The 25,526-nt window shown below is 37.9% G+C and overlaps 1 protein-coding gene across 2 annotated transcripts in view; it reads right to left on the reverse strand.

Moving 5' to 3' along the window:
• Positions 1-498: 498 nt before the first annotated feature.
• The window catches only part of chd1 (chromodomain helicase DNA binding protein 1), a 187,965-nt gene continuing 162,937 nt past the window's right edge, over positions 499-25,526 (reverse strand). For both annotated transcript variants that reach the window (XM_072583580.1, XM_072583589.1), the window contains exons 28-37: positions 21,833-21,983; positions 19,827-19,946; positions 17,749-17,883; positions 17,077-17,334; positions 14,241-14,372; positions 11,649-11,827; positions 8,102-8,201; positions 5,170-5,221; positions 4,786-5,002; positions 499-2,202 (exon numbers count right to left, since the gene is read on the reverse strand). In XM_072583580.1, coding sequence (XP_072439681.1) covers positions 1,839-2,202; positions 4,786-5,002; positions 5,170-5,221; positions 8,102-8,201; positions 11,649-11,827; positions 14,241-14,372; positions 17,077-17,334; positions 17,749-17,883; positions 19,827-19,946; positions 21,833-21,983 — 1,708 coding nt within the window. In that variant the 3' untranslated portion in view covers positions 499-1,838. The remainder of the gene's footprint in view (positions 2,203-4,785; positions 5,003-5,169; positions 5,222-8,101; positions 8,202-11,648; positions 11,828-14,240; positions 14,373-17,076; positions 17,335-17,748; positions 17,884-19,826; positions 19,947-21,832; positions 21,984-25,526) is intronic.

A 25,526-nucleotide genomic window follows, 5' to 3' on the forward strand; every position in this document is an offset into this window, starting at 1 on the left:
ATTGTCTGCCACATAATATAAGGTCATAGGCAGATGTTGAAAGAACACTGTGGTACTCAATTATCAAGGCTTTCAAACAACACCCAGGAACAGAGAGAAAAATTCGCTCTCAACATTTAATTCTTCATCACAATCTTTTGATTGAGGTACAGCCTTCCCATGCTTTATTCTATATCATAATTATGTAATAGAATATAATTTATTCAGCCCTTTAATGACACATTAATCCAATTATTTTATGGAACTACAAAAATACTTTGAGCTCAAGTAAAAGAACAGTCTTGATCATTTCTCCTTGAATTACCACTTTTGTAGGGGTGGGAAGATGAGATTGAATGGCATAGATGACACATTTTTCAGATTAGAATATATTTGCATATAAAATTATATGTACATCTCTTTAACAGTTCTGTGTAATTACTTTTTCACAGTTAAGTTGCCAACTGTATTGTCACTTGGCAGATCTGCTGATGCTTACCAATTTGAACCACTCATCTGTATGGGAGAGTTACAAAATTACTTTATTAAAAAGTCTTCGATATGTTCTGGCAAAACAAAAAGGATGGGAACAGAGATTTATGAATTTGTTGGTTTGTACAAATCTGACATCTTTCTTGCACGGTGAAAACAATGTGAGAAATCCACACATTTTTCCGTAAATTTAATTTGTAATATATAGTATATATTTACAATTGGGGTGCATTTTAACAACATCTAGCTTCCCTAGTTTACCAATACACTGAAAGTTCTTTTTATGCATAGCACATCATTTCATTTTATTGCCCATTTTTATAGGGAAAACAAGAATAGGGAAGGTTTTATACCAAATTCAGCTCATTTTATCGTTCTTGTTGCAGATTTAATCTTAAGGGGAGGGAAAAGTTTCTATTTGTTTATAAAATGTATCTCAAACTATAATCTGACATCTGGATTTGTAAGTTTTTTTGCACTATTTAGTTACTACAGCAATCACAACACTGACTGTTTAAAGTAAATAAACACATTTCTAATACAAGTTATCAATAAAAAAAAGCACTAATAGACTAAATATAATGGAACTGATCTTCCCTTTCCCCTTTTACATTCTAAATAGCAATTTTATCAATGACAATTTATTAAAAACTGTACTACACGGATTTTATACTCATGATGTGAAGGCCTGAGTTGGTGGGGAAAGGAAAGTTGTCAAAAAAGCCTGAGAAGATAAAAAGTTCAGATTCGATCCACTAAATTTACAATAATTTACAGTATTATATCTTCAAAGGCATTACAATTGATCAACAAAAAAATATTTTACAGTTGTAAGTACAGAATTTAAATATTCAAGCTTGCCAAGAACGGGCAATGTGGTCGCAGTGTAAAATGTAAACAGACTCAATACAAATAACTTTGGAAGGTGAACCAGAGTCTTCTGCCTTTTGAACAGTCTAAATTCTTACTCCGTTCCTACGTTCCTGCATAATCGTTGTTAAAATGGATTTAAATTTGTTGCTCTACAACACATAATTCAGGGGTCTGACGCTGCCAGATCGGAGAAGAATGAATACTACGATCCAGTGTGTTTGGGGCAGTTTTCCAATAATGCAGTAGTAAACATGTCCATCTTTAAAGTAAAAATAAGGAACAAAATATGCCAAAGGTTGCAGCACAATACAGCTTTAACCTCAATACAAAAATATTTTCTTCTTGAGATAACAACCTTGAAACCTGTAAGGAGGAGTAATAATACTACTGCTCGAGAAGCAGATCTAGTCTGCACATTTTAAGTCACATAAGGCATTTACTGTGTTCACGTTTTTATGGCTGCATTGGGTGAAGACCTGGCATCACATGCCCTGTTATGTTTTACGGCTGTTCCAGATGTGCTCAGGGGTACTTTTGTGATCAGAGGAATACTCAAGGGGAGATCTGTGTTCCAATGGTGATCTGGAGTCATAAGGGGACTTCTGGTCCAAGGGTGACCTTGGTCCACTACTAGATGGTCTGTGGTCCACTGGCCAGTCTGAGTGGTATCTATAATCCCTGGAGGATTTGTGGTGGCCTGAGTATTCTGAACTGGATCGGTGATCTGAATGCGATCGATGCTCTGAGCTGGATCTGTGATCTACGTGTGATTTACTCTCCTTTGAACTGGCCTCCGTGCCAGACCGGTGTTCACGATTTCTGTGATCAAGTTTTCTGTGTTTGCTTTCACTGTAGTACCTGAAAAATTGGAAAAGAGAACATTCAGTCCACATTGATTTACACTTAGTTATGTGACATGATGCTAATTCAACCAAGGTTCACCACAGTTGATGAGATCTGAGTATCTTGAAAATGGCTGTTGTGTTTCAATAATGGGTACGATTTAAAATATAATTCAAGAGTACTTTGAGATGCCCTGAGGTGTCTCTATAAATAAAATTTCTTTTCATGCAGCCTAGATTAATAGTGTTGGAAGGTTTGAGCTATAGGGAGAGGCTGATTTGGTTGGGGCTGTTTTCCCTAGAATATCGGAGGCTGAAGGGTGACGATATAGAGGTTTTTAAGAACACGAGGGACATAGATAGGGTAAATAGACAAGGTCTTTTCCTAGGGGTGGGGGAGTCTAAAACCAGAAGGCATAGGTTTATGGAGGGTAAAAGATTTATTAAGAGACCTAAGGGGCAATTTGTTTCATGTAGAGGATGGTGTATGTATGGAGTGAGTTGCCAGTGGAGGTGGTGGAAGCTGGTACAATTACAACATTTACAAGGCATCTGGATGGGTCCATGATTAGGAAGAGTTTAGAGGGATATGGGTCAAGTGCTGGGTACAAGGAACTAGATTAATTTGGGATATCTGGTCAGCATGGACAAGTTGGACCGAAGGGTTTGTTTCCGTGCTGTACATCTGCTTGCAACTATGTTTTACAACCAGCGCAGGAGTCAACAAACAGTGCCATCAATTTGAAATGGTTGTTTAAGAATTAGGGCAGGAGAAATATTTGGAACTGATAAGCATGATATGTTTTGGTACCTGAAGTAGTTGAGACTAATGCCAATGCATCATTTTAAGTAAAAATGCTATTAACATTTGGTGAAAAGGACAAAGTTATATTAACTGACCCAACACGAGATGAATGGACTACTCTGCTCTGACAAAATTACCAAACCTTAAACCGAGTACTAAACTGATCCACTTTTATTAAGATGTACACCAAACAACTACTCAACTATTCTGTGCAGTCCCATTATCACTGGAAACCACAATAATTTTACATCATGTCTTGTCTAAATTAAACTTAATTTTTTAAATACAGCACTACATAAGAGAACGGGATGTAAAACTAAAGCTCATAGGATTGGGGATAACATACTGATATGGACTGACAATTGGCCAGCAGCCAGCGAACAACAGGGGTCATTTTCTGAGTGCTGGCCAGTGAGTAGTGGGCTACTGCAGGGATGAATGCTTGGATCCCAGTTATTCACAACATACATTGATAATTTAGATAATGTAACTAAATGTAATGCAGTATCTCCAAATTTGCAGATGACACAAAGCTAGGTGGAAGGAAAAACTATGGCGAGCATACAGAGATGCTAGTGTGATTTGGACAAACAGTGATTGGCAAATGCACAGCAAATAAAATATAATGTGGATGAGAAGTTATCCACTATAACAGCAACAACAGGAAGGCACATTATTATCTGCACGGCAATAAATTTGGAAGGGGGGAGGAGTAACTAGATCTAAACATGCAGATGCAGCAGGTGGTGAAGATGACATGTATGTTGGTCTTGCAGTGAGAGAATTTGAGTACAGGAGCAGGGATGTCTTGCTGAAATCACGCAGGGCCTTGGTAAGACTACACCTGAGATATTGCATGCTGTTTTGGTCTCTTTATCTGAGGAAAGATGTTCTGGATATGGAGGGAGAGCAATGAAGATTTACCAGACTGATTCTTGGGATGGCAGAAGAAAGGCTGGATCAGTTAGGACCTATATTCACGGGAGTTTAGAAGAATGAGGGCATTTATAAAATCATGAGGGGGGTGGATAGGATAAGTAGACAAGGTCTTTTCCCTGGGGTGGGGGAGTCCATAACTAGAGGGCGTAGGTTTAGGGACGGAGGGGAAAGGCACCTAAGGCGCAACGTTTCAAACAGAGGGTGGTGCGTGCATGGAATGAGCTGCCAGAGCAAGAGGAGGAGGCTAGCACAATTACAGCATTTAAAAGGGATCTGGATGGGTATATGAATAGGAAGAGCTCAGAAGGATATGAGCCAAGTGCTGGCAAGTGGGATTAGATTAGGTTGGGATATCTGGTTGGCATGGACAAGTTAGACCGAAGGGTCTGTTTCCATGCTGTACATCTCTATGACTCTCCCAGAAACCTATAAAACTATAACAGGACTAGACAGGATAAATACAGGAAGAATATTCCCAATGAGCAGGAGTCAGTCTAGGAATATGAAGTAGGCCATTTACGACTGAGAGGAGGAGAAATTTCTCCACCAAGAAAGTGATGAGTCTGCAAAATTCTCTGCCATAGAAAGTAGTTGAGGCCAAAACTAAATGTTTTCGAAAAAGGAGATATAGCTCTTAGGGTTAAAGGGATCAAAGGGTGTGGGGATAAAGCAGGAAGACACTAAGTTAGACAATCAGGCATAATTATATTGAATAGTGGAACAGGCTTGAAAAGTCCATTCAACACCTTTTTTCTACATTAAATAAAAGCTCGTACGACTCCAAAAATCCTCAAAAGCTAAAATATGTTACAGCTGAAGTGGTATCTTCGAACAAATGCAGCTGTATCAACCTACCTGCCATCTGACCGGTAATGATCTCTGTCTCGATGGTCTTTGCCATTGCTAAATGAGGAATATGGTCTCTTTCTTGAGGGATCGCCTTTTCGATAGGGATCCCCATGATGTCGATCTCTGTGGTGGTCGTGATAATGTGAGGAGTGGTGTCGTTCAGATGAATGGCTATCCCTACTGCTATCATCATGGTGAGAATTCTCTTTAGGTTTTTCAGATTCTGTTCAATAAAAATAGAATCATTATTTTGTTGACAGATTCAAGTTTCTTTCACAACAATCACTTAAAAAAATTCATCAATATAAAGCTCAATCCTGATCTTTCACTGCAAATTGTAGCTTAGAGAGAAAATTCAATAATTTACACAAACGAAATCAGAAAGCTTACCTGTGTGTTTGGCATTATGGATGTTGAGGCTACTACTGTGTTGATCATTATGCTACAAAGACAAAACACAAATGTTAGCCACAAAGAACGAATCCAGGCAATCTGGCAACTCAGAGTTTTTCATAGTTCTTAAGCATCAGTCCAATTTGTATTATCTTTCAAGACCCACTTGTTAATGCTCAGTAAGTTGTTGATATGATGTCAAATTGCTGGACAAGTGCCTCAAAATCCTGGATTTAAATCCTATTCTGGGATTGAGATAATGAACCAGCTTAATCCTTTAGTGTAGTGTTGAACAGATGTCACATTAATGGCAAGGCCATACTTCATTTCAGATAGTGAATAGACGTCATCTCTTTGTTGCTGTCAAATATATATTTTGTCAACCAATGCCAACAAAGCAGAATAACTGGCAGTATTCTGCTGGATTCAAATCAGGTTCAACCTTTAGTCACTGCATTTCAAAACTAGTTACTGTGTGTGGCATTGTTTGTAGCATTTTGAAGAGATGGTGAGCTGATGTGTAGCTAACAAACCTTTCCGTTATGATGCTGATGTACCTGCAGACCTCTTGTTTTGTGTCCAGTTCACACACTGGTATTACTTCAAGAGTCTTAGTCCTTTTTGTTCAGCTTTTCTTTCCTAGAACAGTTACTGGTTGATGCATGAAATTAATACTTAGCTGTCAGCTTTCGCTTAATATAACACTCATTCTGACTCAGCAAGTGATAGGTTCAAATCCCACTCCAGACACAAACATTTAGAGTCTACAACCTGTATTCTGGAGCCACCAGTATCTTTTTAACAACTCACATGCAGCTCCCAATTTTGATCAAGTGAATTTATTTTGAGAGCAATTAAATGGTTCCAATTTGTTTTTAAGAGTTTTTTCAACATTTACTTCTGAGAATCTCAGTTGTTGAACAATGATTTGTTTAAAACATTGTCCTTTAAAATATTTAAGGTAATAATCAAATGCTCTCTTTCATTGGTCTTTGACATAGAAAACTTTAAAATATTGCATTTTCAACTAAATTTAAATAGTGACACTTGAATGCTTGCCAACTCCTGATCTATGGTAACATCACAGTAATTATTTAAATTAGAGGTGCCATCTTTAGAAGACACCACTTCAGTCACATTTGCCATACAGCAAGAGAAGGTAGGAGGGCTGAGAAGAGACAATTTGCTGGACTCTTCTCTGGGCCCACAACTTAAACAGCTGAATGCTTTATTACTGCTGCTTCTACCAATGCCCTTGCAAACAATCAACCTCCAGAGATTATTGTCGTCATTGGCATGGATGGCTGGAAGACATTCAATGTCCACCAGCTTCACATCATACTTGAAGATGTCCTTGTAGCAGAGGTTCTGATACTCAGGAAATAGTGACTTAATGGCCAGTTCTTTGGGCCATCATTCATCCAGCGAACATGGTCAAGCCAGCACAGACATTGTTGACTTAGCAATGATGGAATTATATACTGTTGGAACGAGCTAGTTGGTGCACTCGTCCTGCCAAGAATACATCTGAACAGCAAATGTGGAAACTGTTCAGTTTTTCCCCCTGGATAACATGGTGTCCAGGTCTTACCACTTGTAGAAGATTAAATTAGGACACAAACTGGTTAAATGCAGAGCTTATTGTTCTGTCAGGTGGTTGTTGCGCCATACCTTTACTCAGTGTGATGATTTTGAGATGTGTTAATTTCAGCACCATGTGACAGATTTCTGGTGCTTGTGGAGCCTGGATATGCAAACCTATCACAATTTACAGCACCACATTCTCAATGCCCTTAAAAAATCCTAGACCATTTTTTGGTCAGAGTTTACTCCCTCAAACAACTTAAAAGGAAAACAGAACATGTTATTTATTATTTGGGGGCTTTTCAGATCTTGCTGTATTTAATTTGTCTGCCAGATTTTCTTTATGATGAAGGTAGCCACCTTTTGCAACAACAAATAGAGAATGAGAGAAGTTAGGTGATTTTGAAGTATGAAAAAGTCCTCCAAATACCAGTAGACCTTATTTAATTTCTAAACATTGCTATGAAATGAAAAAACTGCAAATATTGTAAATCTGAAATATTAATGATAAATGTGAGAAATATGTAGTATGTTATTTAGTGCTTGAAAAGATAAAGGGTAGATTAAATACTCAAAAAGAAACTCTTAGCTTAATTAGCAATGTTGTTAAGTTATAGTATTGACAGACGCAAATAATCTTTTTAGCTAGTTGAAATATGAAAACGCCTCCTGTGCAACAGACTGGCAGAAATGGATGTTTTGCAAACCAATTTACATGGCTAAGACATTAACTAATATCCCACATAAGAGATAACATTGTGATTGGTCTATAAAAAGTAGGCTTGATTTGTCAAATATTTGCACTCTGTACTTCATTTTAAAAGAGCATTGCTAATAATACAATCCTTATATAAATTTATAGGCTACACTCTGAACTATTGAAGTATTGAAATGTATCCCACCAGTGAACATGCCTAGTTTCTGCACCCTTTAATGGTTTACTGCGATTTTCCGAAAACGAAACATGGCCATGCACTGTGTCCACAGGTCTCTGACCTTAATTTGCTGAATAAAATCTTTTGAAGTCTATTTCCACTAATATAACTCCGCATCAAAAGTTGTTCTCACTTTCAAAATGAACAATCAGGAGGGTTGTTAAAGTTACTCAAGGGAAAAGATTCAACAAAGAAAGTCAAATTAAAGTAAAAACAAAAAGGTCACAGAAAAAGGACTGACGGGAGAGGGGCACAGGATACTTTAATTTAAAGGAAAGCCTAATAATCGGATGTTTGAGCAGGTTGATCAAAATATATCAATCATTCGGCACAATGAGATCAGTTTTTTTGAACTGGGCAGAGTCTAATATTCGAAGTAATATTTTCCAAATGTATCATTGCTCACATACCCGAGAGTTCTCCAGTCGTTTCTTGATTGCATGTTTGTATAGCTTGTGAAGCTTTCTTGCATCAAATTCTGTGAACTTTGAAACAAAGATCCAGAGATTTCTAAACAAAATAAAATTGGTTAAACAGGATTAATAGCAAACAATAATAACAATGTTAGATACTGACTTATGAGAAGACTACTGACATGTCAAGAACGCAAACATTTAAACTCCAGTGACTTGGGAGATCAGGGTATTGGCCTCTCACTGCTGGGAGCTGATTAAAATCCAGCCAAAATTAACAGATGAATGTTCTCTTTGTGCCCTCACTAAGAGAGGTAGCCATGATGTGATGGTGCTGGTGTTGGACTGGGGTAGATAAGGTTAGATGCAATATGACACCATGTTACAGTCCAACAAGTTTACTTAAAACCACAAGCTTTCGGAGTGTTCCTGATGAAGGAGTAGCGTCCCGAAAGTTTGTGATTTCAAATAAACCTGAAATCACTATAACCTGGACTATAACCTGGTGTTGTGAGACTTCTGACAAGGTCAAGCTGTCATTTTAAACTGAAAGACTGCAGAGGGTTTAGAATATGAAACTTAATTTAATGCTAACTGGCAATGGCACTGACACACAGGTTCTGTATAGCTCATGGAGAAAATGGAAAAGGACTGAAGCCAATGTAACTCATTGGGGCAGGGTGAAGAGTGCATTATAGAATCATGGAGTCATACAGCATGAAAACAGACTCTTCAGTATAATCAGTCCATGCCAAACATGTTCCCAAACTTTGTTTGAATTACTTTGATTGAGTTATGTTCATCCTTGGAGGGGCGTCTAGAAACACAGGATGTTTAGAGCACCGACCACTGTGCACAAACCCCTTTGCACTGTTTGGTGTAATTGACAGATTTATAACCTGAACACTCCTACTGTGTAATCATTGTTCGAGCATACCTATCAATCTTAGTTGGCCCGGCATCAACTGCTGTTGCAGAAGTGCTCTAAACTTCCACCACACCTGAAGGGTATTTTCATCATGAAACATCCTCCTATAATATTTTGACAGTCCCCCTCAAGTTACAGACCCCCCAGATAAATTAAATACTTTCCTTGGAAATTTAGTCTCTGTTCCTCTTATTATCTTAAAGACTTCCACTAAATTATCCTGTAATTTTCTAAAAATTACTCTCAGTACTCTGACCAAGTGTTCAGTGTTCTAACCCAGCAAGATTGATATAGCTCAAAAATAACTTGTACTCTCTTGAAGAGGTGTTCGAGGATTTGGATCCAGTGACATCGAAGGAACAGTGAAATATTTCAGACAGAATGGTGACTGGCATGGAGGTGAATGTGCTGGTGATGGTTTTCCCGGGTATATGTTGCACTTGTCCTTCTAAACAGTATGGGTTTGGAAAGTGCTGTCTAAGAATCCTTGGTGAATTTCTGCAGAGCCACCTTGTAAGTGGCATACACTGCTGCTACTGAGAGTCAGTGGTGGAGAGACGGAATATTTGTGGATATGGTGCCAATCAAATGGACCACTTTGTCTTGGATGGTGTCAAGCTTTGAGTGTCTGTAGTTACACTCATTCAAGCAAGTGGGGAGCATTCCTTCATGCTCCTGACTTGCACCTTGTACATGGTAGACAGACTTTGGGGAGACAGGTGATGGCTTGGTTGCTACTTGACCTGCTCTTGTGGTCACAGTAATGATAATTCCAAGAATGTTTGGGTATTCAGCAATGGTAATGCTGTCAAATGTCAAGTGTTGTTAGAGATGAGCACAAATATGGTCCAGGTCTTGCTGCATTTGGGAGGACACAGATTCTGCTGCTGTTGATGGCTCACAGCACCTCATTGATAACAGCTTTGAGTTGCTACGCCTGTTGAAAGTTTATCCCATTTAAAGCGAAGGTAGTGCCACAGAATAGATGGAGAATATTTCTTAATACTTCCACATAGACTGTGCAATGGTCACTTTTAGCGATCCTGCCATAGACAGATGCATCTGGGACAGACACCTTGGTGAATAAGTGAACAAATATGCTTCTCCCTCTTATTGGTTTCCTCACCACTCGCCACAGACCCATTAGGATTCATTCAACTCAAGTTAGCAGTGGTGCTGCTGAGGCACTGGAGGTGATGGACATGCAAGTACCCGCTATGTTTTTACCTCTTGCAAAAAAAATTTGAATGCTCATTCTATTAGTTTTTTTTGATCATCATCTATACTTGTTCCTCATATTTTAATTATGAATGTGGACAATCAAGCCTCTTTGGACTGAGAAAGAATAGAACAGAGCACTTCCTAAATGGTAAAAAGTTGGGAAACAGGGGAGGTCCAAATTTTTGTACCTCACCTGCTGCGCTTTTCCAGCAACACATTTTCAGCTCTGATCTCCAGCATCTGCAGTCCTCACTTTCTCCTCCAAACAGGGGAGGTCCAAATTTTTGCAATTTGTTCATGGGATGCAAGTGGCGCTGGCTAGGCCAGCATGCCTAGCTTATCCCAAATAGCTATGGAGAAGGCAGGAGTGAGCTGCCTTCTTGAACTGTGGCAGTCCTTGGCGTGTAGGAACACCTACTATGTCATTAGGAAGGGATCTCAGTTTTCCCTCACAAATTCCTTTGCCAAGATATCATCTAATTGCTTAATCTATCAATGTCTCTCTGCAACTTTGCACATCCATTAAGCCTGCAATCTTTTAATTTAGAAGCAGGAATCTATCACAAAACCAAAAACTCACTCATGATGTGGTATCAATATTGTCAAATTTCAGTTTTGTTTTTGTACTATTCTGCAAGGACTGCTGCACTGAGTTGAAATTCTACTATATCATTTACATCTATTTACTCAACTTGCCTCCTCTTTATTTGCAACTGGTCTTCTGGTAATCACATCTCAGATATGGGTTCAGGCATTTAAATACTATACTTAATATAATACCCTATTTGAAGTGCTGAACTTTTATTTCAATCCAAAATTCACAAGGAACTGTCTCCACAAAAGTCCTGGCACTTATGTAGCGTTTTTCAGGATCACTGTACATTTCAAAGCATTAAGTCCATTGAAGCTCCCTTGAGATGCAGTCACTATTGCAAGTGTTTATGGGTGTTTACATTCACCAACATGCAGCATGGCTCCATTGCAATAAGCGTAATTTTTAAAAAATGCACTTTAAGTAGTACTTCATTAAAATATAAATGATGATTTCATGGTTATGCAGGTTTAACACTCAATTCCTGCTGACGTCTTCTCCAATCTCTTCCATAAGCACTATGTTCACCACTGCAGTTTATCCCATAATTATTAAATAGGTATAAAAAAATAGATTTTAGTATCATCAACTGTACACAAAGTCTATTTCTTGTCATGAAAACAAAACCTATAATATCCCTTCAATATTTATTAAGGAAATTACTGTTAGGCAAAGTGAATACATTTTGCATAATTCTATAAAATTCAAATTTAGCACGGATCATTCATGTGATTTATTTCCCAGCAACTACTGATCTCTTCAGTTTTATATTATGATAAGAAGGAACAACTGGAGTTGCTTACTTTCGCCATTGCTTGATTTGTTCTGGATTTGAGTACTCTTTCAAACATTCAGTGATGTGGTCTCCAATTTTAATCAGGCACTGCCTGGTATGTTCTAGTTGCTCCTTTTCTGAGAGGCCTTTTTCAGGCCTGTCCAACTGCTTTAATGCTGCCTTTACAGGTCTCATTCTTTCTTTACACTGAAAAGCATAAGCAACAAAATTATAGTGATTTGATACGTTACAGCAACAGTGTTGAAGAAGACATGAACTTATATTCTCAATACTTATACAGACAGGTGACATGACAATAGCTACCTTAGTGCCACACTTAGGAAATTTGAGACTCCCTTAACGGATGTCTAGTTCTCATTTCTACATCTGTGACTCATTTTACAAAGGATATGGTCAAATGCTGGCAAATGGGACTCAATTAATTTAGGATACCTGGTCAGTATGGACAAGTTGGACTGAAAGGTCTGTTTCTATCCTCTACAGTTCTGTGACTCTATGATAACTATGGGACCTGCTTAGAAGTTAATTAACCCCAAGAGGAACAGAGTATATCAGTTGAGAACTACCCCTCTGCAAATCCAAGTGCCAGTCTTGAAATAAGTAGGGCTAAATTGGGAGACACACGATTGTTTAATCATTAAATTAATGAAGTGAAAAGAAAATCAAGATTAGCAGATTCCCAACAGATCGAAACTTGATCATCCTTTATTTTGGACAACACGTTTTTATTATTAACACACTCTTCAAACAACACTGGGAAGGGGAACCACTATATTTCTTTAAGAAAAAAAATCAATCAGCTGTTTTTCGAAGGTAACCTGTCTTCAGTATGGTGCTTTGTTGTAAATGAGAATCTCGTTTTGGATACAAGTATCTTGGACTAGCCTTAATATTCTGGATTCAACTAAACTAGCAGCAAGTGCTTTCTCTGCAAGGTTATTTGGTACAAAGTCACAATTAATTGTCACTTTCAACCATTAATAGTAGAATCAGAGCACAAAGAAGGGCTCAGCAGTTAGCAGTGCTGCCCCACAGCACCAGACACTCCCTTCGATTCCAGGCTTGGGTGGCTGTCTGCGTGGAGTTTGCATTTTCTCCCTGTGTCTGCATAGCATTCCTCCCACAGTCCAAAGATGTGCAGCTTAGGTCGATCGGCCATGCTAAATTGTTCCACAGTGTCCTGATATGTGCAGGCTAAATGATTTAGTCATGGTAAATTCCAGGTTTGGGTAATGGCTGAGAGGCTGGGTCTGGTTGGGATGTTCATCAGAAGGTCGGTGCAGACTCGTTGGGTCAAATGACCTCTTTTTGCATTGCAGTGATTTTATGATTCTAAGGCCAGAAGAGACATTCCAGGAATTCACCAAAGCTTCCAACTCAAGGGCAACTACAGATGGACAAAAGTCATATCAAACTCAAAACATCAAATGTTTCCCCTCACAGACACTGCCAAGTTTGCTGAACTTCTCCAGCACTTTGTATTTATTTGAGAGTTCTAGCATCTGAAGTATTTTGCTTTTATGTGAGCAATAAATGGTGGCTCAGCTAACGAAGCTCTCATCCTCTGAATGAATTAAAAATGGTCATTCAGTACTTGCCTGTGATAGCTCTTTAAACTATCTGGTTCATGCAACGCACTGCTCATTTCCCAAACATTATACTTTTCAAGATGATATCCTTTTTCAAATTCTTTAATCAGACATGAGAATAGGTATTTGTAACCTAATCAGAAGTTCCATTCAGAAAGTGGTTATGAGCCACCTTCTTAAACCACTGCTGTCCATATGGTATTGAATAGTTGAAACACTGCTCAGAAGTGCATTCTAAAAGTTTGATCTGGTGATATATTTTAAAGGCCGTTGCCTTTTGGAAGTTTCTACTGAATCTGCTTCCATCATTCTTCAGACAATGTATTCAAGATCATAATTTGTTGTATTAAAAAAAGTCTCCACCTCCTTTTTCCTATTTATTTTGCAAATTTTAATTTGTACTCCAACTACCAACCCCTCTGCCAGTGGAAACAGTTTCGCCTTCCATAATCTTCAAAATTTTGATTGCTTTTATTAGGTTTTCCCTTAACCTATTATGCCCTAAGAGCAGCTTCCCTGGTCTCTCCACGTAACTTAAGTTCCTCATCCCTGGTGGAATTCAAATAAATTTCAACTGTACCCTCTTCAAGAAGACAACATTGTTCCTGAAGCGAGATATCTGAAACGTGCACAGTACACCAGCTGAGACCTAAACAATGGTTCAGAATAGCGCCTCTGCTTTTGTGCTAACATGTCTCGATTTATGAAACCAAGGATCCCATATTTTTAATTGGTCCTACCATCTCCAGAGATGTTCAACCACCACTAAAACGAGTCAGATAAATGGTCAAGAATGCTCCAACAGATAGTTGCAGTTGAACAACAAAAGTTATACCAATTCAGCAAATCTTCATCTACGTTATGACAGGAGGAAATGAGAAAAATATGCCCAAGAAAATAGAATTAAAAGAAGCATGGCACAGTTAGATATCTTCATCTGGAACTCTTAAGAAACAGCAAAGTCAAATGAATCACAAATGTCAGCATAGGTCATTAACAACTATACTTACAATACTAAATGTGTTTTGATCAAGTTCTTCTGCCTCCTCTGTGATGGGAACTGGATCACTGCTTGCTGTAATATGAACTGGGACATCAGTCTTTTTAGACTTCTCCTTCATCTCTGACTTAGCTTCAATTACCTACGATCAACCAGTAACAGCATTAGTCAAAAGAGAAAAGAATCAATACAAATTGCAGAACAAGTTAAAGAGGTCATTCATCACTCACATTGATAACACAAATAGCTCTTCACATGGAGCTATCAACTGTAATTTTCCTACCCTTTTCTTGAATCATTCTATGTTTTACAAATATATCCAATTCCTTTTCAAATTGGTCTAGATTTTGATCAATTTTCAAATTGGTCTAGAAAGTGATGCTGCTCACCAATGACAAAGCAAGCCAACCACCGAGGTTTAATGGCCTTGCATGTGGAAATTCCTCTTTCCAAATATTAATTTGAAAATGGTGCCATATCAAGCAATTCTCCCCACATCCAGCAACAATGATATCATAAAGCAGAATAAGCCAACAATCACACAGAAGTGTTTTTATAAGTAGGAACCCAGGCTAAAACACTGATTATCCTTCACTCCCATTTAAAGTCAACTAACGGTGAATAGAAACCAAAAGAGAAAATGCTGGAAGATCTCAGCAGGTCTGGCAGCATCTGTAAGGAGAGAAAAGAGCTGACATTTCGAATCTAACTGACCCATTGTCAAAGCTGTTGGAAAAATGAGCTTTGACAAAGGGTCAGTTAGACTCTAAACGTCAGCTCTTTTCTCTCCTTACAGATGCTGACAGACCTGCTGAGATTTTCCAGCATTTTCTCTTTTGGTTTCAGATTCCAGCATCCACAGTAATTTGCTTTTAACAGTGAATAGAAGTGAATTACAAAATAAAAGCTAAATATCTAAATAAGCTTTTAATATCAAAATGGAAAACACTGACATCACACAAATAGAAATTTTTTTTTCAGATCTAGAAAGGTTCTTCAACAAAACTAGGAATTATTTCACTGTTAAATTCAATTACATACTACTAACATGATCTAACGTCTTTTTTTGGGCAGGGGGGTTTAAACAGCAATATTACAGTGAAAAGGGGAAATTCGGAGATTCCTAATTTACTGTAGTATTCAGGGACTTCAGTAGTATAGCATGAAAACATGTTTTAAAAAAAAACTGATAGCAACTTCTGGTTTCCACGTTTAACTGTGGATGTGTAAAGCCCATATTCCATCAGCTTCAGAGTAATGACAGCAAATGCTGACACAGCTTTGCTGTCTTTTTTTTTAAAAGCCACAGAATGCGACCCATTATAATTCTGGCATCACTACACATTTGCAATAAAGGGTTTCGTAATGTAAGGTCATCCTTCTTGTCTGTCCCTTTAATTGTGATTGAATATTTTAACTTTTTCATCTGAATTAAGGCAAAATACTGTGCAGCATGATTCTTCCTCTTGCTTGTTTAATATTATAGATAATTTGCCTGTATATTTCTCTGTACATTATTATATTGTTCTCCTAACCTAAGAGTTTTGATCAATTCATGTATTGCCAGCTATTGATGCATCACCATTACTTGCAGTTAATTTGCAGCTTTCACTTTATCCAATCACCTCACTGCTACTGTTTGATCTGTGACTACATCAACAAGTTATACATGGGCTAAGGCCCTTTTCAGCTCATTTAAGAGGTGCAAGTCCAGTCCAAAACCATAAGCTTCAATTTTACTGATATTCAAATTCAACGTAACCTGAATTGGATGGTGATCTTTATTTGCAGGAATTTTCCGATCTATTGGTTGCTTACTCTCATTGCTTTGCTCCTTGAACCACCTTTTGTTGTTGACATTTGATAATCTGATTAAGAAAATGGCTCTCGGAATGCATTCATAAATTGTTCCCTATTTTCACCACAAACCCCCCGTCTTTTCTCAGTCTATTTTAGGATGGTTAAAATCCAACTGTTGTAAACTTGTACAAATCTCTATCGTGGCTCCTTTCAGCAGACTGTAATGTACAGTACTCAAAATAAGGTAACAGGTTCCTTTTTATTTCTGAACTCAGTCAAGATGGAATTTAAATCAGCAATAGTACCAAAATTAGTTTGCTTTTCTTCAGCTGTAGTTGTGCCTTAAATTATTAAATTTTTCCTTCTTCATCTTTACCAAAAATGTTATTTAAATTCTGGTCTTACCTCAACTGAAGCCTAATTTCCAAAACTGCATTATCATGTTGCTCCATTGTAAATTAGAGCCTCCAGTTCTTCAACTTTTATTTTTAACTTCGTTTGTATTTGCAAGTAAACATATCAATTGCTGATCTTTGATAGGTTAACTTCTATTTTGCTTCAGAATCCTCTTATACCCTTCAGTTCCCATGAAACTGCTTTGTCATTTCACTACACTGACTTCTACTATCTCCCTCCAGTTCACCCCCAATATTTGTACCCCATCCCCAATTCATGCTATGTGTTGCTCAGCTGGATATAATAATTTGGCTATTGTCAAATTGTACAGATATTTAAAACTCTGTTTGCCATTCGGTAAAATATCTACAATTATAGATATTTTTAATCAATTTGTATATGTTGTTATGACAAACCTCAAACAGATGGTACTTGATCCCTGAACTTCTGGCTATACTGTACTGTATTTACATCATCAAATTTGGAGCATTTGAAGGTGCAACATTGGTATGTAATTCAACATAGCACGTATCAGATTATTTTCTTCTAGATGTGAATAAAAATTTATTGGAATTTATTATTTGACTCCTAACACTTACAACAAACTTCTGCAAATATGCATATCAATCATATTATTAAACATAATTTACCTTTTCTTCTTTAACTTCTTTATCTTTATAAATAAGTTCTTTATCCTCTTTGTCTTTCATATCTTTTTTAGTATCTTTTTCTTTTGTTTCTTTCTTTTCCTCCTTTTCTTTTTTGTCTTTTCTCATTTCTTTTGGCTCTTTTTTGATTTCTTTCTCTTCAACTTCTTTCTTAGTTGCCATTTCTTGGTCTAACTTCTCTTCATTTTCTTTTTCTGACCTCAATTTCTTTTTTGCAGACTTTGTTCCTGCAGCATCATCCTACCAAGAAAGCAAACACAGTTAATCAAAAATGCTGCTGCCCGTATCCTACCCGACATCATGCCCCTATTATTTAACACCTCTGTACTTGGTATGCTAGAGTGACTTCTAGTCTCCAAAATGCCTCTTATTTTTATAGCCTTTCCCATCTCCATCAGCTCAGCATGAACAAGAAAAGGTTACAAATTGCAGATCTTGACTGAGTAATTGAGAGAAAGATTGAATAGATGGTAAGGATTCAGATTCTCTGATGATAATAAAACAGAATAACTTTGGTCTTGCTGATGTTTATACAGAAGGTTCAGATTTATCACTGTTGATGCGAAATAGGACAACGATGGATCAAGCGGCATAAAGTCAAGTAAAAATTTCCAGTTTAAATGAAAATAAATTATACAACAGAGCAATCCCTACCTTGATCTCTCCTTCTTCATCTGAACTTTTGCCTGAAGGTGATGGTGCTGATGAATCACTTTGAACCTCTTCTACTTTCACAATTTTTACATTTTTACTCCTTTTATTCCTTGGCTTCCTTTTTTTTGAATTAGCCTTTTTAAAATAAATCACAAAGCCAAATTTGATCACTTGAGTTAAAAAAATATAAGCTCAATATAAGCAAATTTAATGAAGGGGACAACACCATTCCTTCACAATAATCAAATAAGCTCATTGCCTTTCTTTTCATCACATGATAGTCCATGAGTTTTGGAAATCACATTGTAACTTTGTGAATCCTGTAACTAAATCACCTTGAATGCATTCTACAGCTGCTCACAAGTAACAAATCACTCCACTGCTAACACATGAAGTTTATATCTTGAAGCTGGCAAAATCGATTCTAAGGCACATAATTGTATTGCAAATGAAGAACGAACTGGAATTATTGCCTGAAATGTGGTTTGGCATAAAAAAGGATGTCACTAATGATTAGGCCATAACACATTGTATGAAACTAAATATTTATAGAGACAAAGGGTCAGGTTAAAACATTTCAGAATGTTTAAATGGAAATTAGAACAAGTTAAAATAAGTGACTGAATGTTCAGTTTAACAAGAGACAAGGAAGGGACATATCAAAATAGCTAAGTTGCTTGCATCATTAATTCTATTACCAATCTGTGCTTTTACTTGGAGTGAAAGGTGCACGATTTAGGCTTTGTTAACTGTAATTCAGGATGAAACTATTTATTATCAATGGTTCCATGAAATGGTGCCCTGATCACATTTATTGTGCTATGGTGGATGTGAATCAGTCGCTTTTGCCAAATATGGTGGGAGAAATCCTGGATACCAAAGCTAAAGGGACAAAACAGAACTCTCCAAAAGAGTGCAGGATACCATAGTACAGATTCACAAAAGGGTAAGAAATGAAACTGAAGAAAGTAGTCAGATTGGAACTAATGTCAGCCTGCATCCGAGCTGCTCTGCAGAGTTATGGCATTGAGATGTACAATCCATCCTCTGGTTAAGTATTGCTTTATTACTCAATTAAATATCTTAATTTGTTACACAAACAACTGTCTGCCAACTTTGTCTTCTTCAAGTAATTTGCGGAATGCTAAAACAAAAGGCAGGCAATCAGATAAGGTGAAAGTGAGGACAGCAGGCGCTGGAGATCAAAGTCGAAAAGTGTGGCGCTGTAAAAGCAGAGCAGATCAGGCAGCATCCAAGGAGCAGAAGAGTCAACGTTTTGGAATAAGTCCTTCATCAGGAGAGGCTTATGCCCAAAACATCAACTCTCCTGCCCCTTAGATGCTGCCTGACCTGCCCTACTTTTCCAGTGCCACACTTTTTGAATCAGACAAGCTGACTTGCCAAACTGAGGTTGGCCGGTTGCTCCCATCTCCCCATCATGTATCAAAGGTCCAGTCAGTCAAAGCTTCCATTACAGGCAGAGAGGAGTCTGGGCTGAGATGTAAAATTTGCAGCCCAATGACATTGTTGGTGTCACATTTTTGTTTTTACTTAAATTGAGGAGGGATAAGGGCTGCCTCCTGGTAGATGTAAAAATCTGGCAGGAGGCTGTTCTGTAGCCACTAAAAATTAGAAAGAATTCCTGGAGATTAGGAACAGTGCCTTTCTGGCACCTCAACAGGAATACTTATGCCCCACGTCAATCCTTCTTCAGACTGAAATCTATGATACAACCAGGAGGATTAGAAACTGACTAAAAATCATACGTTCAACTCTCCAACATATGAATCATGAAATAATAAATGGGACTTATAAAGTTGCCCTTTCATTGTCAAAATGTTGGAGTTCTCTAATTAATATCATTGCTGGATCACAAATTCTGTGGTAGCTCAAAGAGGCAGCTTACCAGCATCACCAATTCAGGCCAACTAGGGATGGACAATAAATGCAGTCTTGTTAATATCACTCATACCCCAAGAAAATAAAGACCTTCGTTAGAAATCACAACGTCAACGGCTTCTGAAATTATGTACAAATCATGCAAGTGGAAACAAAAATCACTTCAGTATATCATGTACCTCAGCAAGTCTTTGCGCCTCCTTTCTGGCCAGGTCTTTACTAAGTAATTTGATGAGGTAGTCAGCTCTGGTCTGCAATTGTTTGGCCTGAGGCTTCTTATCTGGGTCATCAGGTAAAATCTTAATAAAGACAATGTCTACAATTAGCAAAAGCAAAAGAACCTGAAACATGCTCCTAACCAAAAGTAGCCAGAGAGCTAAGTAGAAAATGCATCTTTTTGTTTCTGCAACTGATAAAAATGGAGATTATTTTTAACACACCTAGTTATCTCCAAACGTGCTTTCTAGTTTTAAATCAACTGAGCTTACTGCAAGATTTCACTTTCTGTCAGCCATTTGACAAAAACAGTGCAAAACTTCTTTACATTTAAAATGAGCAACAGAAGCAGCATTAATTTTCCAAGATGATGTATGTTTGTAGGAGACAGCCCACTACCATGTTCGAGGGCAATAGGGATGGGTAATATGGGCTAGACTAACCAGTGACATGCTCATCCCAAAAACAAAACTGATTTAAGCAGTTGTTTCAGCCAGAAATATTTGTTTATTCTGTAGGGTGATTTTAACAGTGATAAGTGAAACCACAGCAAAGAGTCATCAGCAGTGCAACTTGACTGGAAACTACAAATGCAAAATTTGGGGGAGGTGATGGCCCAGGGGTATTATTGCGAGATTATTGATCTAAAAACCCAGGTAATGTTCTGTCCATCTGGGTTTGAATCCTGCCATGGTAGATGGTGGAATTTGATTTCAATAAAAATCTACAATTCAGAATAAATGACAAGCATGAAATCATCATTGTTGTTTATTGAAAAACCTACCTGGTTCACCAATGTACTTTAGGGAAGGAAACGGTCACCCTTACTTGATCTGGCCAACATGCAACTCCAGACCGAAAGCAATACAATTGAGTTTTAACTGCCCTCTGGCCAATTAGGGATGGGCAACAAAATGCTGGGTTTGCCAGTTGCACCCATATGCTGTGACTGAATTTACAAAGTCAGCTTTCCGCAAACTATCCTGGAACAAGCTTATTTAGTAGATGGAAACAGGTGTGCTCAAATAGATAGTCCAAAGATGTGCAAGTTAGGTGAATTGGCCAAGCTAAATTGTCCATAGTCTTCAGGAATGTGTAGATTAGGTGCATCAGTGAGGGGAAATGTAGAGTAATAAAACAGGGGAATGGGTCTGGATGGGATACTTTTTGGAGGGTCAATGTAGACTTGTTAGGCCAAATAGCCAGTTTCCACACTGCAGGGATTCTATGATGATTCTATAATAGATATGTATGATTTATTTTTTAAAGAGAGACATGCTGTCTCACACATACAGTTAACCAAACTGATTAAAAGTTTGATAGCTGGATTTTTTTTTAAAAAGCTGGACATTTTCAATGTTCAGATTGTGCAATCTTTAGTGTTTCACAAAAACTAATAACTGTACCAGTACATTATATATCTGCATAAGTGGTTCTTTGGTTCATGCTCATATTATTGGGTCAGTTTGGCTATCATGCCTGAACAAAGATGTACCACTCCAAACCACTGTCAGCGAAAATGACAGCTTGATTTTTATAAAAGATTGTCATTGTGTTATCAGCTGTGGTGTCAATCTTGTCTTCATTTCATTTGTGGCAGTTTTATGGTGATGCACTTTTGTGCTGGGACCTTTGACTCCCCCACTCCTCAAAGAAAAGCAGCAACTTGTATCATGTTTGGAGTAAAGTAACGACACATCAAAAAGAATTTTTTAATAACTGACACCACTCATTCCATGCATGCCCCATTAAAAAATTTGGCCGTACACAAGCTTGCAAAGGACATGAGGGCCCAGGCTAAGATATCTTACACCTTCACTTTTGCGTCATAGTTGTACCACAGGATCAATGTTTAATAAACGTAAATTTAACTTCTGACAAACATTTTGGCTCGGTAACTATGAATAATTTTGACCTTTTGCATAATAATTTTGTTGCAAACTATTAACTGAAATGATAAATTTTTCACCTTGTGTGTTAAACTGAGATCAGGATCCATCTTAATCATTTCCCAGCTACCATAGCCATATTCATAGATGCCTATTAAAAGATTGGAGTCATCTTCCTTATTCCAATCCACATCAAAGTGAGCTGCTTTAGTATGACATGGGATAGTGTACCTTTGGAAAGAAGAAAAATAAATACATGATACTACAGTTCAACAATATATTTGCTTCTACTGTCTGGCACCACTCGCCATTATCTTTTGGTTAAAGGATTACTGAGAGATGGATAGGTTCTCTTTGAAAAAAGAGCAATAGGTGTTCGATCTACATTTTACTATTATTTTCAAAATAAGCAGAAACAACAACTTATTGCGTATGGGACTCATGATCAGGGACATTAGAAAACTATACTGCATTATATTAAGAAAATCCAAAATTGAGTTTAATTTTATTAATTCTTTTCCCCCATTTGTTCTCAGGATAGGGGCCGTTAACAGGCTGCAGGCAATGTCCATCTTTAGCCAGTTAGTACACTTCGTCTTTAAACCAATGCAGCCTGTATGGTCAAGGTCATCCTCAAATGCTGTTACACTGTGAAATTGAGGATTGTGACAATGAAGGAATAGCAAATGATACAAGTCAGGGTGGACACAGAGATGGTAGCGCTCCCACATCATTGTATTTCTTCTCAGTAGCACAGATCATGGGACAGCCAATACTTGGAGGCTATATTTAGTAGCTAACTCTTGGTTCTACAAACTTAGAAAGTAGAAGGAGTAGGCTACTCAGTCCCTTGGCACCCTCCACCATTCACTAAGATCATGGGTTTATCTGATTATCCCATATTCCTATTTAACTCAGTAATGATTCACCTTCTTGCTTATTATAAATCTATCTACTCTGCTTTAAAAAATATTCAAGGATTGATTCTCATCTGTGTCTTAAATGGTGACCCCTTATTTTTAAATGATGATTCCCCCCAAGTGCAACATTTTCCCACCATAGGAAGTGACCTTTCCTCATGCACGCTGTTCAGGCCCTTTAGGATCTTAAATATGTCAAACAAGCTGCCTCTTAAGTTCTGAACTCCTGTGGATATGAGACTAACCTGCCCACTTTTCCCTCATTAGACCACTTGCCCACCACAGGTATTAATCTTGCAAATGTCTGTGAATGGCTCCCACTGCAGTTATATCCTTCCATAAATAGGGGGACCAATACTCTGCACAGTACTCCAGATGTGGTCTAGACAATGCCTTGTAAGACTGAAGCATAACCTGCTTACTTAAGCAAAATTTTCCTTTGTAACAAACATTAACATCCTATTAGCTTTCCTAATTACTTGCCAAACCTGCATAGTAATCTTGTGCAATTCATGTACTAGAACACCCAGCTCCCTTTACAACTCAGAGCTCTCACCATTCAATTTTGCATTTTTACACATTATACTGCATTTATTAGATCTCTGTGCCTTCATTTAACGAATCCACATTCCTTTCTGGCCTCAAGCCTCCTTCACAACTTATCGTACTATATATTGCTGGATCATCAGCATATTTAGCAACCATATCTTCAGTCCCTTCATCCAAGCGATTGACATGAATTATAAAAAGTTGAACACAGCAGTGATCCCTATGGCAAACCACTCATTATATTTTGCTAAATCAGTAAAAGATCCATTTATGCCTACTCTCTTGTTTGCTGTTAGCTTGCCAATCATCTGTCCATGCCAATAAGTGACACCCTACACTATGAGATTTCCAAACAATCTGTGTCATGGAACCTTATGAAATGCCTTCTGGAAATCTAAGTACAGTAAATCCACTGGTTCCCTTTATCCACAGCACATGCTACTTCCTCATTGGACTCCAATAAGTTGGTTACACGTGATTTTCCTCTCACAAAGTTTGTTTACCTTGATTACCTCAAGCTCTTCAAAGTGCCGAATTGTTACAGTTTTCAACATCTTCCCTATCACAGACAGGCTAATGGATTGTAGCTCCCTGCATCCCACCTTCTTCCTTTTTGAATAATTGTTAATCTAATTAAGCTTCAACCCTTTCATCCTCAGCAACAACCTTAAACCTCAGTGAAGATTAGATTACTTACAGTGTGGAAACAGGCCCTTCGGCCCAACAAGTCCACACCGACCCTCCGAAGAGCAACTCACCCAGACGCATTCCCCTACACCTAACACTAGGGGTAATTTAGCATGGCCAGTTCATCTAACCTGCACATCTTTTGGACTGTGGGAGGAAACTGGAGCACCCGGAGGAAACCCATGCAGACACGGAGAGAATGTGCAAACTCCACACAGACAGTCGCCCAAAGTGGGAATTGAACCTGGGTCTCTGATGCTGTGAGGTAGCAGTGCTAACCACTGTGCCACCGTGCCGCCCACTCCATTTCAACTTTCATGTTCCTTGTTCAGAGAAAACAGCTATACTTGGTATACTATCAAACTTCCTTATTCACTTAATGCTAACTTCTTCAGTTAAGGGCTCTTCATCGGACATTTATTTAAACTGTTAAGACAGCTCATTTACTCCTCAACGTGTGTTCCTTAAACCCATGCATTTAATAGCCTTGCTGCATATCTTCCACAGCGACACTTTTGTTTCTGGAGCTTTTTTCTGATTAACTTGAAAAACATCCAGGGCTTCCTTTTTGTAGCCCTTTTGGAGGCTGCTAACCTGCATCGCTGCTCTCATAAGCTTTTTTTCTCTGAAAGACCTGTGTATATCTTTGAAAGAAACTTGCACACTTGCTAACCTTCTAGATGGTTCTCTTTCCAAAAATAACTTGTTTCTGAGATGCAAGCTATAAAGGTACAGCTGTAATTATGAATGATTTTAATATGCATATAAATTAAGCCAATCAAATCAGTAACAATGTCATAGAGGAAGAATTCCTCAGGTAAGTGCAGGATGGCTTTCTGAATCAATACGTTAATGAACAAACTAGAGAACAGGCCATCCTAGACTGGGTATTGTGTAAAGCAAAAGCAATAATTGGCAATCTAACTATGAAAGGCCCTCTTGGGGAAAAGTGACCATAGTATGATAGAGTTCTTCATTAAGATGGAGAGCGACCTAGTTGATTATAAGATTAGAGTCCTGAATCTAAATCAAGGAAATGCTGACTGTATGAATTGAGAGTTCATGATTAATTGCAGAATATCACAAGGGATACATAAGGACAGGCGACAGAAAACATTTAAACAGTGAATGAAGAAACTGCAAGAATTTTCATTCTATGTGGTACAAAACAAACAGGAAAGGTGGCCTGACCACAGCTAACAAGGGAAATTAAAGATGGTATTAGATCCAAGGAAGGGTGTACAAAATGGACAATAAATATCGCATACCCACAGATTCAAAGCAGCTTAGATTTCAGAAGAGGACGAAAGAACTGATTAAGAGGAAAAAAAAGTACGAGAATAATCTTGAGGGAAAGATACAAATGGGTTGTAAAAGCTTCGAAGGTATGTGCAGATCAAAAGATGTTTTGTGAAAATGTACGTTCCCTACAGCCAGAACCAGAGAAAGAATAGAGATGGCAGGCCAATGCTCTCGATCTGTGTTTTGATCTGCACAAGGTCAGTTACAAATAACATCACAAAAACATTGGGGAATACAGATTCTCATCGGAGGGAGGAACTAGAGGCCATCAGTATAAATAGGGAAATGTTGTTGAGGAAACTGATGGGATAAAAGG

This window comes from Chiloscyllium punctatum, chromosome 2 (assembly GCF_047496795.1).
Source record: "Chiloscyllium punctatum isolate Juve2018m chromosome 2, sChiPun1.3, whole genome shotgun sequence".
In the NCBI taxonomy this organism is placed as follows: domain Eukaryota; kingdom Metazoa; phylum Chordata; class Chondrichthyes; order Orectolobiformes; family Hemiscylliidae; genus Chiloscyllium; species Chiloscyllium punctatum.